The 16147-nt window shown below is 41.2% G+C and overlaps 1 protein-coding gene across 2 annotated transcripts in view; it reads left to right on the top strand.

Moving 5' to 3' along the window:
- MAP3K20 (mitogen-activated protein kinase kinase kinase 20) overlaps positions 1–10821 on the top strand; it is a 173440-nt gene extending 162619 nt beyond the window's left edge. For both annotated transcript variants that reach the window (XM_058549269.1, XM_058549270.1), the window contains exons 18-20: positions 1433–1507; positions 4515–4665; positions 8845–10821. In XM_058549269.1, coding sequence (XP_058405252.1) covers positions 1433–1507; positions 4515–4665; positions 8845–9545 — 927 coding nt within the window. In that variant the 3' untranslated portion in view covers positions 9546–10821. The remainder of the gene's footprint in view (positions 1–1432; positions 1508–4514; positions 4666–8844) is intronic.
- Positions 10822–16147: the final 5326 nt, after the last annotated feature.

The raw sequence follows: 16147 nt of genomic DNA on the forward strand, positions 1-16147 counted from the left end.
GAAGGTGAACAACTCAGGTAAATACCCATGAGTGAATAGGACAGTCACCTAAACTTCACATAAGCCATTAACTCTAGTACACTGTTAACTGTGTGTTTGTGTTCAGTGAAGAAAATGGGGCTGGTAGCAAAGAAGAACCAGGGGATATACACAAGTGGGGAAGTGAAAAGAGTCTTCAAAGCCACAGCATTAGACTTGCAAATGTGTTCCCTTCCCAGGCGTAAGATTGCTAAACACCCAAGTCCTTTTAATTTACAAGTGTATTCATCAAGTAGATAGATTTGATATTCATTGTTGGATTCCCCTGAGTAGCTGGGAGTTATTTCAGTGGTGTTATTTATCTGTAATGGTTATGATCTGGTTTGAACTTTCCCTTATTTTGTTGGGACATATGTTTTGATGTCTTGAAGACTGGACAGATACTTTCCCTTTCCTCTCCACCTGTGCCGTTGTGGGTTGCAGTTATTCATTGCTTCAGTGTCATTTAGAAGCAAGATCCAAGTCATTGCCTGCTAACAGAAGGAAGCTGCTCACAGCAAAAATAACAGAGTGGAGTTGTAAAACCGAATACAGGTGTTTCTGCTATAATGCCATATATGCATTCCCCAGGAACCACATCTTCTGCAAAATCACGTACCAACATTAACAGGGCTTATAGGAAAAACAGGGTTGTGGCAGATCATTCAAAATCTGTAGAACTTTTTAGCATCAACAGAAACAATAACAGTCCTAATGTAAAATAAAAAAGAGCCCAGTTAAATCTCTACCACATTTTCTTTGTACCCATCTCATGGCCAGTCAGTCATTTACAGCCTTAAACCTGGAATGAATGGGTGAGGTGGGGGAAGAGAGTGGAGGATCACTTCTAATAAACACCATTTTCATCAAAATTAAAATAGGATCCAAGGCATAGGCTTCTTCATTAATCCTTTGTTTTAATATAGTGGAGAAATGTCACCCCAGTTTCATTTGCACACACAGCTTTGCCGGATAGCCCTAATATAGTGGAAAGCAGAGTGATTGTTGAAGCCAACAGCCAACCACTGCTCGCACTCAAGAAAGGCTCTTCTGGGTATTCTTATATTGTTAAAACTTTCTCTTAATTGTGAGCAAGCTTTCTGTTGATGCTTCAAAATATTAGCATGAATTAATGATAGGATTGAGTGATAAATGAGAAAAGAGAAGATTGTGGGAGACCAAAGCTAGCTGTTTACGAATATATGAAAGGATGCCCTATGAAAACCAAAACCCCCAGCATCAGCATGTTGTGAGTAATCACATGTGAACCAGCATGTAATGATAATCTTTCATGATAATCTAACATCATGCCCTATTTGCCACTTGTGTATGGGGCACTGGCCTCAAAGAATCTTACGCTGTAGCAGGGCAGGCTGTGTTATGGCACTACACCATCCTAACTTTTGTTTTTCAGCCCCCATTTGTAATGGAGAGGTGGATGGTAGGAATAATGGAAGATCAGACTGTGGAATGCACTGTCACATATGAGGTAAACTGGGGCTGGGGACGGGAGCTGATGGCTTCATCATCAGTTTCTCAATACGGATATATTTGCTTAAAAATTATTGGAAGAGGGGCTGGCCCCGTGGCTTAGCGGTTAAGTGTGCACGCTCTGCTACTGGCGGCCCGGGGTTCAGATCCCGGGCGCGCACCGATGCACCGCTTCTCCAGCCACGCTGAGGCCGCGCCCCACATACAGCAACTAGAAGGATGTGCAACTATGACGTACAACTATCTACTGGGGCTTTGGGGAAAAAAAAAAAAGGAGGAGGATTGGCAATAGATGTTAGCTCAGAGCCGGTCTTCCTCAGCAAAAAAAGAGGAGGATTAGCACGGATGTTAGCTCAGGGCTGATCTTCCTCACACACAAAAAAAATTATTGGAAGAGAAACTACTTAACCAACATGAATATGGGAAGATCAGTTATAATAATTACTCTAACAAAGTGCTGAGAAGGAAAGAGAATAGGAGACCCTTACCTAGATAAAGACCGAGGTAGTAATTCATTTATTCATCAGTCAGTGATTGAGCATCTTCTGCATGCCACATAATGTGTTAGGTACTGGGGATACCAAACAGTGACCAAAACAGAGCTAAACTTATACTTAACAAAAATGTACTATTAAAATTAAAATTCATTCATTTAGCAAATACCTACTGACAGGAACTATTCTGTGATTAGGATAGATTAAATCTATACCCTCTTGAGGCTTATATTCTAATGGGGGGAGACAGATAACGAATAGGTGACAAATAAGTAATGTCAAAGAGTGATAAGTGGTAACCAGAAAATAGTGTGACTGGGGCATTAGATTGGCTGGTCAGGGTGGGCCTCTCCTGTGAGGAGGAGGCAGCAAGAAACGCAGAAGAAAGGCAAGTGCAAGTCCCTGAGGCACAGAGGACAATGACTAGGACAAGGCTAGAGAGGTGGCAGGACCCGATCAGAGAGCCTCATGGCCACTGTGAGGAGTCTGGATTTACTGTAAGCACAATGGGAAGCCAATGGGGTGTTTTACGCAGTCTACTGCTTAAAATAATCTAATTAATCTAATTAATCTAATAGCATTAATTGTCAATCAGCAAGATCTTCATGGCTGGTGAAACAGATTGCTCCTTACAAGGTAGAGAACCCTATGGGAACGGGATGGAGGAGAAGACCTACAGCACAGAGTCTTGGCACACATAGAGATATGAGGGTGCATCTACCATTAATAGGACATGCATTTCATTCATTCATTCAGTTATTCGTTCCAGAAACATTTAGTAAGGATTTACCATGACCTATGACTATAAGAGGAGCTTACACCTGTTTTATCTCATTAACCTTGAATAAATACTGAAAGATCTGGGGCATTATCTTCATTTGGCAGCTAAGGAAAATGGACTCAGAGATGAAAGGAAGTCTCGGGGTTTGGGGTAGTCAGTGACAGACTCGGTGGAGTCACCCCAGGTCCTCTGACTGTAAATACAGTTTCCACTCTTCCTCGGCTGTCCTATCTGTTCCCTTCCCAGCAGTAAGATGAAAGAAGTCGGTCTTGAGTTGGACTTCATGCACTGTGGCACCAGGATGGTCTTCTGAGCTGCCAGGGTTTGGCTTTTCAGCATGAGAAATCCATACCCTGGCCAGTCCACTTGTCCAGGATGACCCCATGCTGGAAGCCAATGAGTGTTACTGCAGTTATTTATCTTCACCAGCCAAGGTGCACAGCTTGTCAGGGTGAGGCACCTGAGAAACAGCATTAGTTGTCAAAGTGTTGCTTACAGGGCACAAAACCTAAATAAAAGAAGTCGATGGGTCTTGAGGAACTCAGATTCTAGACTATTCTGGAGCCTGTCGACCAGTGCCCACTACCCAGGAAAAGCCCTCTTTCTAGTAACTGGACGGTTATAACAGCCAGATTTCATCTCTACCTGCCTTAGTTCTGGAGACGCACCACCCCAAATTCTTTTCTTCTTCTTCTCTCTCCTCTTCCTCTTCCTCCATTTCCTCTCTCTCTGAGAGGAGATGCCTTCTCAGGCTCTGTGATGATACACTACTTGTGTCTGTAACAGTCACTTCAGGGCTTTTTAAACATTTTTTGTGTGTGTGTGAGGAAGATCAGCCCTGAGCTAACATCCATGCTAGTCCTCCTCTTTTTGCTGAGGAAGACTGGCTCTGAGCTAACAACTATTGCCAATCCTCCTCCTTTTTTTTCCGCCAAAGCCCCAGTAGATAGTTGTATGTCATAGTTGCACGTCCTTCTAGTTGCTGTATGTGGGACGCGGCCTCAGCATGGCCAGAGAAGCGGTGTGTCGGTGCGCGCCAGGGATCCGAACCCGGGCCGCCAGTAGGGGAGCGCGCGCACTTAACCGCTAAGCCACGGGGCCGGTTTTTAAACATATTTTAATATCCTTATTGAATCCTGAAAGGCTCTTTAATCTAATCTGGTTTGTAATACCTGGTGATGAGGGGGTTTCAGGACAAGAAAGTGGTGTCTCTTGATCTGGTGCCCTCTCCTTTCTCTAATCCTTATTCTTAACGCTCTGTCCCGTCTCACTTTGGCATCTGTTACTCTGCACCCTCCATGGGGGTAATTAGTCCCACCAAGCTACCCACACTCACCCAGTTACCCTGATGGCCAGAGGCAGTCTTGGGCAAAATAGTGGTCAGATTTTTATTTATTCAGCAAAATACTTGTTTTTAAGTACTATAAACAGAAGAAATTGTTTTTCATTTCTTTTTAAACAAGAGGTAAGCTGATATTTGCCAAATACAATAAACTCTGGGACAAGACAACTACATTTTTAACCACTATAATCCACTAAGGAATAAAGTGTTAAAATTTTCCTTTTAATCAAATTACCGTATTTAGGCAAACTGAACAAATATGTTACCTAATGCAGTGTGATAATGTTCTAAGGAGTTACATTGAAGTGACATGAAAACCTGATTTTCTTTCTTCCTATTTTGTAAACATGTGTACGTTTGGTTGTGAGTTTGTCTTTTTTTTTTACAGAGCGATGTTAGAGCTCCAAAAAGCACTAAACATGTCCACTCAATTCAGTGGAGCAGTACAAAACCCCAGGATGAAGTGAAAGCTGTCCAGCTCGCCATTCAGCCACTGTTCCTCAACTCAGAGGGCAACCCTCGGAGCAGGTCTGACTCAAGTAAGTTAGGTGTGCGCCAGACTAGATTCCAAGAATTCTCATACCAGGGATGAGTGCCAGTCTGGGAATAGACATAGATTTCTAATACACTACTTCCTTCTATTTTTAGAATATTGGTTTTATAAACAGATTATATGGAAAGTAGTATTTACGGACTTATAAATATGAGCATATTATGATAAATTTCAATATTTGGATAACTATAACAAAAGTTGAAAATTAATGATTACATTATATTGGTAGATAAAAATATGTATGTATATTTATACACATTTATACTCAATTTCCAAAATTGAGGATAAAGATATGAAACTTCTTCTGTGTCCAGCAAACTTTCCTATGATACCACTGCTACACTGGGGCAACTTCTTGGGTCCTGATGGATACATCAAAGCATGGGAATGACGGAGGGAGGGAGGGAGGGAACAACAGAGGAAAGAAGGGAGGGTAGAAAAAGAGAAAACATGAAATGCATATGATGGATAGTGGTGATAGTAATTACAGATGATGTACAGAAACAATTTAGAAATAACATAGAGGAAGGCTGGCTGACTTACTGTTAAATTGGTCATTATTTAGTAGCTTCAGGGAAGGGTTCTGACTGTCACCTTCATAGTTCCACTCTAATACAACCCACAGTTAGGCTCTGCGGGACTGCGACAAGCTAACAAACACATGGGAGATGGATGCATAAACCCCATGCAATTCACTTTTTACCATGAGAAATATACCTGCCAAACAAACCAGAAACTATGTGCTTTCTGGTCAGTGCATTTTCTTTCCCAATAAAATATACCTTGAGAAGCCATATCAGTGGCTTGGTGGCTTGGAAACAAAGTACCCTAATGGCTAGTGTCACTGAATTATAAGAGCAGCTTAGATGTCCTCCACTGTGAGGAGTGGCTTGTCAAGCAGACCAGATATTTTTAAATGTCCACCAGCCAGGAGGCCGAGAATCCTGAGCGATCCTTAAAACTCACCAACAAATTCTTTGACAGCATGCTGGACCTGCCTTCCTTTGTCAACAGTTGATTCGGCTATTTTCTTTAACAATCACAGCAAGACATTCTGACCAGCAAGATTGGGCTTGAGTTTTTGCCATGTCTTCTCAGCCACAAACACATTTTCAAACATCTCTTGGGCATGCTGTTTCTACACAGGACTAACCCTTATAATGGGTGTTGATTCTTGCTAGCTTCCGTCTCAGAAGCCACTCTATTTCTTAAGTTCTTTTATTTGCTAATTCAACAATCTTGTCTTGCGTGCCTACTATCATGCCTTTAAGAACTTCTCACTATAATAATTTTTCCTCTCCCAAATAATTAATATTTATAGGGCATACCTTACTTCTGTGGGGCTTTCACTGCCATGATCCCACTTGATCCCTACAACACCCTTGTGAAATCTGTGGGGATCTTCTCTCTCCACTTCTGCTGTATTTTTCTCTTTTACTAAAAGCTGGTTTTCTTTCTTTTTTTTCTGCTTTTGTTTATTTTTATTGATGTAATATTGGTTTATAACATTATATAAATTTCAGGTATACATCATTATATTTCAACTTCTGCATAAACATTGTGTTTACCATCAAAATTCTAGTTGCCATCTGTCACCGTACACATGTCCCCTTTCTCCCTTTCCCCTGTCCCCTTCCCCTCTGGTAACCACCAATCTGTTGTCCAATCTATGTGTTTGTTGTCATTGTTTTATCTTCCACATATGAGTGAAATCATATAGTATTTGGCTTTCTCCCTCTGACTGACTTCGCTTAGCATAATACCCCCAAGGTCCATTCCTGTCACAATAAAAGCTAGTTTTCTGTTTCCCAATGCACACGACACAAAATAGCTGCCAACCACTTCCAAGTTTTATATAGTTCAAATCCCACCACTTTGAGAATCATCAAATATGTAGATACATTATCAGTCCCAATTCCAGACTCCCTAGGGTAAGACTTATTGGTGCTATTTTTTTCAAGCATTCTCCTCTAGGCCAATTAACTGTATCAACAGGGGGAGGTGGTGGTGGGTGGCAGTACCCATGGGGTGGGGTGGGTGGTGAGGACATACTATGCGGCATCATGTAACTATATGGGTGGAGACAGGGTAGACTTTCCCAAAAGAGGGCAACGGGCAGACATCTAATAGGTGTCCTCTACTTCTCTTAAATCTAAATATTTGGGGAGAAAACAAATTATTTTCTCTTTCTCTGAGAGTGTACACAGGAATAGTCAGTACCCTTCCATCTCCCACTAGAATGGCTCTGGATAAACCTTCCCCTCTGGAAGGTTGACTTTAACTGGAGAGGTTGCAGGATAGAAGGAGGAATTGACCTCCCTTTGGCTTACTCCAGTTTTAGCTAGTTTGCCTCCCTTCTTTCCTCCTTGTATTTCTTTTTCCCTTTTGATGTGAAAGCTCAGAGGATACCACCTGGATCAGTTAGGATATATTTTTCAGCTGCAAGTAACAGAAAATCCAACTTCAACTGGCTTCCTCCCAATGGACCAAAGTGTGGTCTCAGGACCAGCAGCCTCAGGACCACCTGGAAACCTGATAGAAATGCAGATTCTCAAGCCCAACCCCAGACCTGCTGAATCAGAAACTGGGGGTAGGGGCAAGCAATCTGCATTTTAGCAAGCCCTCCAGATGATTCACAGTCATTCTAAAGTTCTTAAACCACAGGTTTTAACTACAATAAAATTTATTATCTTCCAAAACAAGAAGTCCAGAGTCAGGCCAGGCCCCAGGTGCAGTAAGATAAGCCAATTTAACCACGTTAAGGACAAGGAATGAACCCTTCTTTCCTTTGCCCTCAGCCTAGCTCCTCCATGCTCCCAGTCATCACATAAAGATATGGCAATGAGCAGAAGAAATAGGAGGTCAGTCCCCTCCCTGTTCTCATGTTTACGAGTGAGAAAGACTTGCCTAGAAACCCCCAGCAGACTACCCCTCAGGTTGCTTTGGCCATAACCTAGCAACTTGCCCATTCCTAATCCTGACATCACTACGTCCAGCTTGGACTAATCAGTCTTCCCCTAGAGCCAGAATGTGGTCCTCTTCCCCCATTGCACATGGCTCCATGGAGGGGGTTGGACACCCAACAAAATCAGGCTCTGTTGGAAGCTAAAATTTCAGAGAAGTCAAGGTGAAGGAAAGATGGCATTGTGGTTGAATGAAGACTGTGAGGAGTGTCTGGACACAAGAGGTCACCTGTATCTGGAAAAGTCATTCACCTCAAAGGTGTGGCTCACCTATGCAGAGCAGTGAGGGAGGCTGCTCGCTGGCACAGAGAAGCGAGCATACTCTGTTCCTCGAAGCTCCATCTGACAAGTAGGGCCAGAGTAGCTCGGAGAGGACCACCAGGGAACTAGAATGTAGGCAACATAGTTCAGGCCTGGGGAAGACAGCAAAGATCCTAGGTGTGAGTAATTTGCTTATTCCCTGAAATATAGTTTACTAAATAATTCTTGTTAATTTACCATTTTCTTTTACCTTAACTTCTTCCTTTTTGCCATGAAGCTTCATTTTTCATGGCAGAAAACATTTCTTATTCCTGAACCTCAGGAATCTCTCTCCTCTGGAGATATAAACTATCTTTCTTCCAAACAATCTCTAGCTGTCTCAGCCATTAGAACCCAATTTCTTCTATCTGAATTTAGAGATCTTGAGGATTTAAAAGTGCTGGTTCACGAAAAGACTTTTGTTTATTAAATATGCCCCTGCCATCCAAACACACTTAAACAGCAATTTCTAGAAGTGACAATATAGCTAAGTGGGAAGAAGATGGGATTAAGATGCAGAAGGACCTGGGATTATTAGCCAAGTGACCTAACTAACCTAGGCAAGTTACTTGACCTCCCAAGCTTCAGTCTGCTCATTTATAGAATCAGATTATTAGTATTTAACTGAGAAAATTATTGGGAGGAATAAATGAGATAATGTAAGTAAACCCTATGGGACAATGCCGAGCATATAGCATATACTCAGTAAGTGCAAATGCCCTTATTTTTAAAAAAGTGTTTATAATAATAAAGGAAATGTCCTTATACCTAGGCTGGAATTTCTGTGAATGGGAAAGCTTAGAGCATCCCAAACAGGCTTGAATTATCCTGAGACAGTCTTATGAATTAGACATGCAGCTTTACTGTGGCTTAAAAGATGCTCATTTCCATTTCTTCTGCAGGTGCTGATTGCCAGTGGTTAGATACTCTGAGGATGCGGCAGATTGCATCCAACACTTCTTTACAGCGCTCCCAGAGCAATCCCATTCTGGGGGCACAATTCTTCCCGTACTTCAATAACCAGGATTCCTATGCTGCTGCTGTGAGGCGGACCCAGGTGCCCATTAAGTATCAACAGATTACACCTATAAACCAATCCAGAAGCTCCTCTCCTACTCAGTACGGACTGACCAAAAACTTCTCTTCTCTACATCTCAACTCCAAGGACAGTGGCTTTTCTAGTCTCACTACTGACAACTCTTCAGAGAGGGGTCGATACTCAGGTAGAAGCAGGGACAAATACGGTCGTGGTAGTGTATCACTCAATTCTTCTCCTAGAGGAAGATACAGTGGAAAAAGTCAGCATTGCACTCCTTCGAGAGAAAGATATTCTGGAAAATTCTACAGGGTTTCTCAGTCAGCACTCAATACTCACCAGTCACCTGACTTCAAGAGAAGCCCAAATGACCACCATCAACCCAGGACCATACCAGGGATGCCTTTGCACACTGAGACTAACTCAAGAGCCAGTGAAGAGGAGAGCAAAGGCAGCGAAGGAGGATGGACCAAAGTAGAATACCGTAAGAAACCCCACAGGCCTTCTCCCACCAAGACCAACAGAGAAAGAGCCAGGGGAAACTGCCGTGGAAGGAGAACTGTTTGAGGAGTTGAACTAGATGAGATTTTCTAAGCAAGCTTTTTTTGTTAATGTAATAGATTTTGATAATATGATGTCTTCAGATAGAATTAACAAGAAGAGAACTTTTCCATTTTTTGGATTTGGAAAATACCTTTTAATTGAGACTACAGCCAAACCAGGACCAAAATTATGGATGTTGGTTGCCCAGTGATGGTAACTAGACTTAAACGTAACTATGCATATTTTTGCCCCTAATTAACATTTTTAAAGGAAGGGATATGCCTTCTTAGTACCTTAACCACTGACGTTCTGGTTAGCAGGGCCTGGACTAGGATGAGGTGATATGGGGCATGTGTCTTGGGTGCAAAATGTAAGGGGGTGCCGAAAAGCTCAGTAATCAAGATAAATAACATTCTAATACAATATTTTAATAAATTAAAATTAATGCAAAAAATTCTATGATAAAAAATCAAAATTCTAGATAAAAACAGGATCAATGTTACTGATTTTCCTTTTGTCTAAGGCTCCAACATGGCTTGGCAAGGCACTGTTACTGATCCTGTCTTATTTAAAATTTTGATATTTTGTTCATCATGAATTTTTGCATTGATTTTCTCTTTTAAAATATTGCATTAAAATATCATTTATCTTGATTACTGAGGTGGTTTTCTTTTTTTTTTTTGATGCCTCCTTAAATTTTGTACCCATGGCCGGTGCCTCACTTGCTTTTCCCTGGTCTCAACACTGCTGGTTAATATTTATTTTAGTAAGATATTTGGGTTTTTATCATGGTCAGAGCTGAACTGACTTGGCTTATAATTTTTAGGCAATAAAAAAGGTTATTGAACTTAATGTGGATTACGATGCATATCTCATTCGTTAAGACTCATCAGAAACCAAAGATCTAAATTGCCTAGGAGATTTGTGGTTATTTCTTTCCCAAAGCTCCCAGGTACTGCCTTTGAATATTATTTTCCACATTTTACCAAAGGAGGAGCAAAGAGGGAAAAACAACAGTCCATAAAGACCTCTTGGGCTGTCAGAAATCTAAAATCTAAAAGAAAACAGACACAGAGCAGGATATAAACATCACAAGCAGAAACTTAAAATTACCAGCATCCTTGTTAGAGCAAGACAGTAAATACCATCCTTGCAGCAAGAAAGCTCTAAGCAGCTGGGGGTAACGAGGTAAACAGTGTGGGTGGGAGGGCAGGAATTGTGAGATCCAACTTGTGAAATTCTTCATATTTTACAAATCAAAAAGTCTGTGTCAAATAAATAAATGTTACTTTCAATATCATCTGAGATTCTGTTCAACTTTCACTAACCCTGAATGTCAAGTGTCCTTTGGCCTGCATAGGATTCTCAATGCTGTGTGGAAATCCAAGTGACACCCTGGTAATTCTGTGGGGTTGAGTTCTCTCTTAATAGAAACCAGCCATCGAGTACGTACGTGTATTCCCAATGCAGCTGTGCTGCTCTAATCCAGTGCTTGGGGCCTGGTGGGGAAAACTGTATTTGGGGAGCATTAAAGTCAAGGTTATAGGAAATGACCTTTATTTACGTGGGAAGATGTAACCTAACATTGTCAATTCAACAAGTCTTATTATTTGCCACCTGCATTTACAAGCAAAAGCAATGGGAAATGGTGAAATCAGATAGTGACATACTGTTTTCCATCATGGATAACCGACTCCTCTAACGTGGTAAACTCCACTGTGATCCTTTTTCGTGAGGCTTATATCAACCACAGTCTGTTTTCAAGTATTTTTTTCGTTTTTAAATTTAAAGAAAAGTGGACTAATATAAAGTATGCTATCTTCCATGCTGCTTCCAAATAAGCAATAAAATATTTTATTTGATTAGAATTTTTGGGCAAGTAGCTGAACACAGAGTCTTAACTGGGTCACTCTCAAAGGAACACTGTATGGCTTTAATTATTAAACAAAATGTGCATTCTGGGGAATTGACTCTAGTTTAAAACATGTTATGCAAATGACTACTTGTTTCATACTGTTCTCCCCTTCTTGCTTTCTTGGGCCATGGGTTAGAGAATCCAAGCTGGTAGTACATTGACTTAATGACCTCAGTCCTATTTAGTCTAGTAGCTGATCACAAAGAGGTTATTCCAACAGTCCACTAAACTGACCACTTTGTACTAACTCATGGGAAAATACTTGTCAGCATCAATACTACCAGTCAAAACCAAAATAAGAACATCTGGAGTCTGCTTCTTGGTTGTAAAGAAATAATAAGAGTTGGATGTTCTTTTTTTTTCCCTAATTATGCTTATTCACCAAAAATTGCTTGCCAGATTGAAAGATGAATGTAAGTCAAAAACAGAGCAAGGATTAACAGGATTTTTTTCTTCCATCAAACTAAATCAGTTGCCAACATGAGGAACTATAAAACCTGGAGGAGGCTGAAGTTAATACCAAGAAAAAAAAAGATATTTTAAGAGAAAAAAATTATACAGTCATGCATCACTTAACAACGGGGATACGTTCTAAGAAATGCATTGTTAGGTGATTTTGTCGTTGTCTAAACATCATAAAGTGTGCCAAAGGAGAACAAAATTTGCCACCCCAAAATGTGTCTCTTTAACATGAGAATTATTTTAGCATGATTATTTTTAAGAAACAACAGACTCAGAAAGTTTTTCTTGTTACCTCTCCCTTAACTGCCTAAAAGAATTCAGATACACAGCAACTAGAAGGATGTGCAGCTATGAGATACAACTATCTACTGGGGCTTTGGGGAAAAAAGGAGGAGGATTGGCAATAGATGTTAGCTCAGGGCTGGTCTTCCTCAGCAAAAAAAAAAGAGGAGGATTAGCATGGATGTTAGCTCAGGGCTGATCTTCCTCACAAAAAAAAAAAAAAAAAGAATTCAGATAGATAAAAACACCTGTCTCAGGAAGCGAGCTGTCACCTTAGCATAACATGAACTAGGTGGTAGACAGGGAGAAACCTAGAAAAGCCGATTTTGGGGCTCCCCTCTGTGTTCTTCTGTTTCTGTGTGGCCAAATACTTGTTTTCCAAACATTTGCTCCTTTTCACCTACCTGTGAACTGCCTTCCTTCCCTTTGATGTCCCTGACTCTCCCCACTCCCAACATCTTCTTTTGTCTTTAGCTGAGGATGGTATTTAAGGTGAGGGCTTCGCCATTAGTGAGTTAATCGGTTTTCCTGGATTTCTCCCATGTATACATGTTATTTAACTCTTGTTTGTTTTTCTCCTGTTAATCTATCTCAGGTCAATTTAATTCTTAGACCAGCCAGAAGAACCTAGAAGGGTAGAGGAAAATTTCTTTCTCCCCTACAGTCCTTACACAAACCTAGATGGTATAGCCTACTACACACCTAGGCTGTATGGTACTTATCTTATGGGACCACTGTCATATATGCAGTACATTGTTGACTGAAACATCGTTATGTCATGCATGACTGTAGTAGGAACAAATTAAGAAAGTATATCTTGGGTTGGGCACCTCTAAAGGTGGGGATTTGGTGGACCCTAAGTAGGCTTCTGATCCAGTTTGGAACTGCTAAATCTATATAGGATGCTACCATGGAGGCAGTCATTATTCCAGGCATAGCCCAGATAAAGCAGGATGTTCTGCTCTTTGCACAAAGTCACTGGAGTAGCAGTTCTATAGAACTAACCTGAATAATCGAATAATCCCAAATATGTAAAGGAGAACTGGAGATTATTTATCAAGGACTACTTTAGAAATAAATATAAACTGGTAATTGTTTTCAACCAGTTCGTGAACATAGTTCATAAAAATAATAAAAATTAAACAATGTTTAAAACTATTCACACTAAAATTTAGAACAGTAAAATTTAAACTGGGAAAATTAGATTAAGAAACAATGGCCACAAAAGAAAACTCATAGTGGCACAAGCAATAATTGGTAAAATTAGGTATGAACAAAAAAAATTGATATATAAAATCTTCATTGTAAAATTTAAATTGAAAAGAACTGATCCCATTGGAAGAAAATCAGTACAAGAAAAAATTTAATGTGAAAATGGGAAACAATTTTATGTTGGATTTTCTATCAGGAAATTAAACTGACATGACATTCACTCCATGAAATTCTTTCTTGACAAAAACATTTCTTGATAGTTATATAGTTCTGATCAAAATATTTTATCCATAAACATAGAGTCAAAATTTTTTAGGGTCAAAACAGCAAGATCAGAATGTCTAGTAGTTCAAAATGGCAGGGTCAGAACATCCTGGAGGCAGCTCAGGGCGTTCTGACTTGACTGCAATTCAGAAGGACCAAATATTTTATAAGCCTTGGAAGTACCTTCTCTATAATTTATATTTCACCTCAACAAGTTGGTACAGATATGGCGTGCTTCTAAAACTCTAACTTTCAGAAACTGCTCAGTTACAAGATGCCATGATTTGGTTGTGCCAAATTGTTCAGGGTGCAGCATCATTGAAATGTTAAATTATAGACACTGTTTTTAGGAGGCCTATAAAATTTCTTGTCATCACTGGATTTAAGAAGCTACAGTTAAGCCAGGATTCCCTGGGGAAGTCAGCAGAAGAGCTGGACCCAGCTCTGCCTATTTGCTATTCCTGGAACTGGTTTATGAGATTGAAGATGTGGGGTAAGTGCCAAATCCATGGTCAAAATTGTTAAGGCTTTAGTGTAGCAGGCACCAGTGACTTCTTCCTCAACTACTCTTTCCTTTTGACTAATCAGCTGGCCAAATAATGCATGCCCAAATCAAGAAAGTCAAAAAAGGAAGACTGGTGACCTCATGATTCATTCAAAACTAAAAGTAAATGTTCCTTGGGCCGGCCCCGTGGCTTGCGGTTAAGTGCTCGCGCTCTGCTGCTGGTGGCCTGGGTTCAGATCCCGGGCGCGCACCGACGCACTGCTTCTCCAGCCATGCTGAGGCCGCGTCCCACATACAGCAACTAGAAGGATGTGCAGCTATGACATACAACTATCTACTGGGGCTTTGGGGGAAAAATAAATAAATTAAAAAAAATAAATAAATAAAAGTAAATGTTCCATTGACTCGACTGTCCCAAAGAAATTCCTTCCCCACCACCAGCTGAATCTCCCTCAGCCCTCAGGTCTGGCTGACATCCTGCTTCCCCGAAGGCCTGTGGCACAGGTCCAGCCACTTCCCCCTCTGTACTCCTCTTGGGGGCCTCTCATCACACCCTCCCTTGCACCATTACTCAACCCTTGCAGTCCCCCTCCTCTGAAGGTGCTCTGGAGAACAGCACAGTGCTGCCTGAGAACTTGACAACAGGGAAATAAGACTAACCGCTGAGAATTAATCCACGGAATGGCCACAAATGCAATATCTCCCAGGCCTGAAAAATCTGTTTCTAAATCAGATGGAAGTACGAAGCAATCCAAAGAGAGCAGGAGTCTTTTAGAGGCAGTGGGAGGGTTAGGAGGTGGGTTTGGAGACGGCCAGAGGTGGTCAGCCTTGGAAGCCCAGAATAAGGTGATCCACAAAGGAAAAGGTTAGCTGTACTATCCACGCCAGGCCTTCACCCAGGGCACAGTCTGCTGGACACTCGTGGAGGCCTGTAAGCAGGAGAATATTGTCCAGCAGAGCCCCTCCCAAACTGATGTGAGCATCCACTTGGTCAGAGAAATATAACCCTGTTGTGGAGACGGTCATATGATCCGGCTCCTGCTCATCCTCTGCATCACCATTTGCCTCTCCGCACAGCAATCAAACACCACACTACAGCCACACTGAGTTGCTGCTGTGCTCTCTCTTCTCTTCAAAACTTTTAGTCCCTCCATCCAGCCTCCCCTGATTGTCTGGCTGATTTCCTTCAGCTCTCTGCTGAGACATCACTACCTCCAGGAAACCCTCCCTGATCCCCAGGTCTGGGTCAGGCCCTTCCTTATGTGTTCACATAGAACCATTTGGGTATTCAGTCATATGTGTCCCCCTTTGTTATAACTGTCCCCAAATTTGCTTGTCTATATTCCTCACTAGACTATCAGCCCTATGAAGGCAGGGACTGTGCCTGTCTTGACCACCAGTGTATCTCCAACACATAGTTGGTACTCAACCTATTTGCTGATTGAATGCATTGATTAATTTATTAATTGGGCTAAGAAACCATCAAATCATCCAAATTCTTGTTCTAATCTCATGCTCATTAAGTGACCTTAACAGGAGTCTCCAATCCACTTGAGCACTATATTTCTAGTGTTAAAATAATTGCCATTCTGGTTTTACACATCAGCCTCTTGCGAGCTTTGCCAAGTGAGTTGGCCACTGAGAACGACTCTGAGACACAGATTAGGTTTTTGGTCTTATCACTGAGGGCAGATTCTGGGTGTGCTGAGGCCCCTAAGGGAAAGGCCAGCCTGCTTTTCCCAAGAAACAGCCCCTTGCATCACAGTGAACTGTACTCATTTTCCATTTTGAATTTCTACACCTGGTATAGCACTACAAATGCAGGTTGTCAATAAAACACTTGTTAGGGGAATAAAAAAAATAGAAATACTATGTACGTTCAAGAAATTCACATACAGACATTGTCCTCTTAGACATTTATAGAATCGCTCTATATGGCTTTCCTTTCCAGAGGCCCAAAGTTCTGTGTTTTTAATGAATACGTAG

This window comes from Diceros bicornis, chromosome 10 (genome assembly GCF_020826845.1).
Source record: "Diceros bicornis minor isolate mBicDic1 chromosome 10, mDicBic1.mat.cur, whole genome shotgun sequence".
Lineage (NCBI taxonomy): Eukaryota > Metazoa > Chordata > Mammalia > Perissodactyla > Rhinocerotidae > Diceros > Diceros bicornis.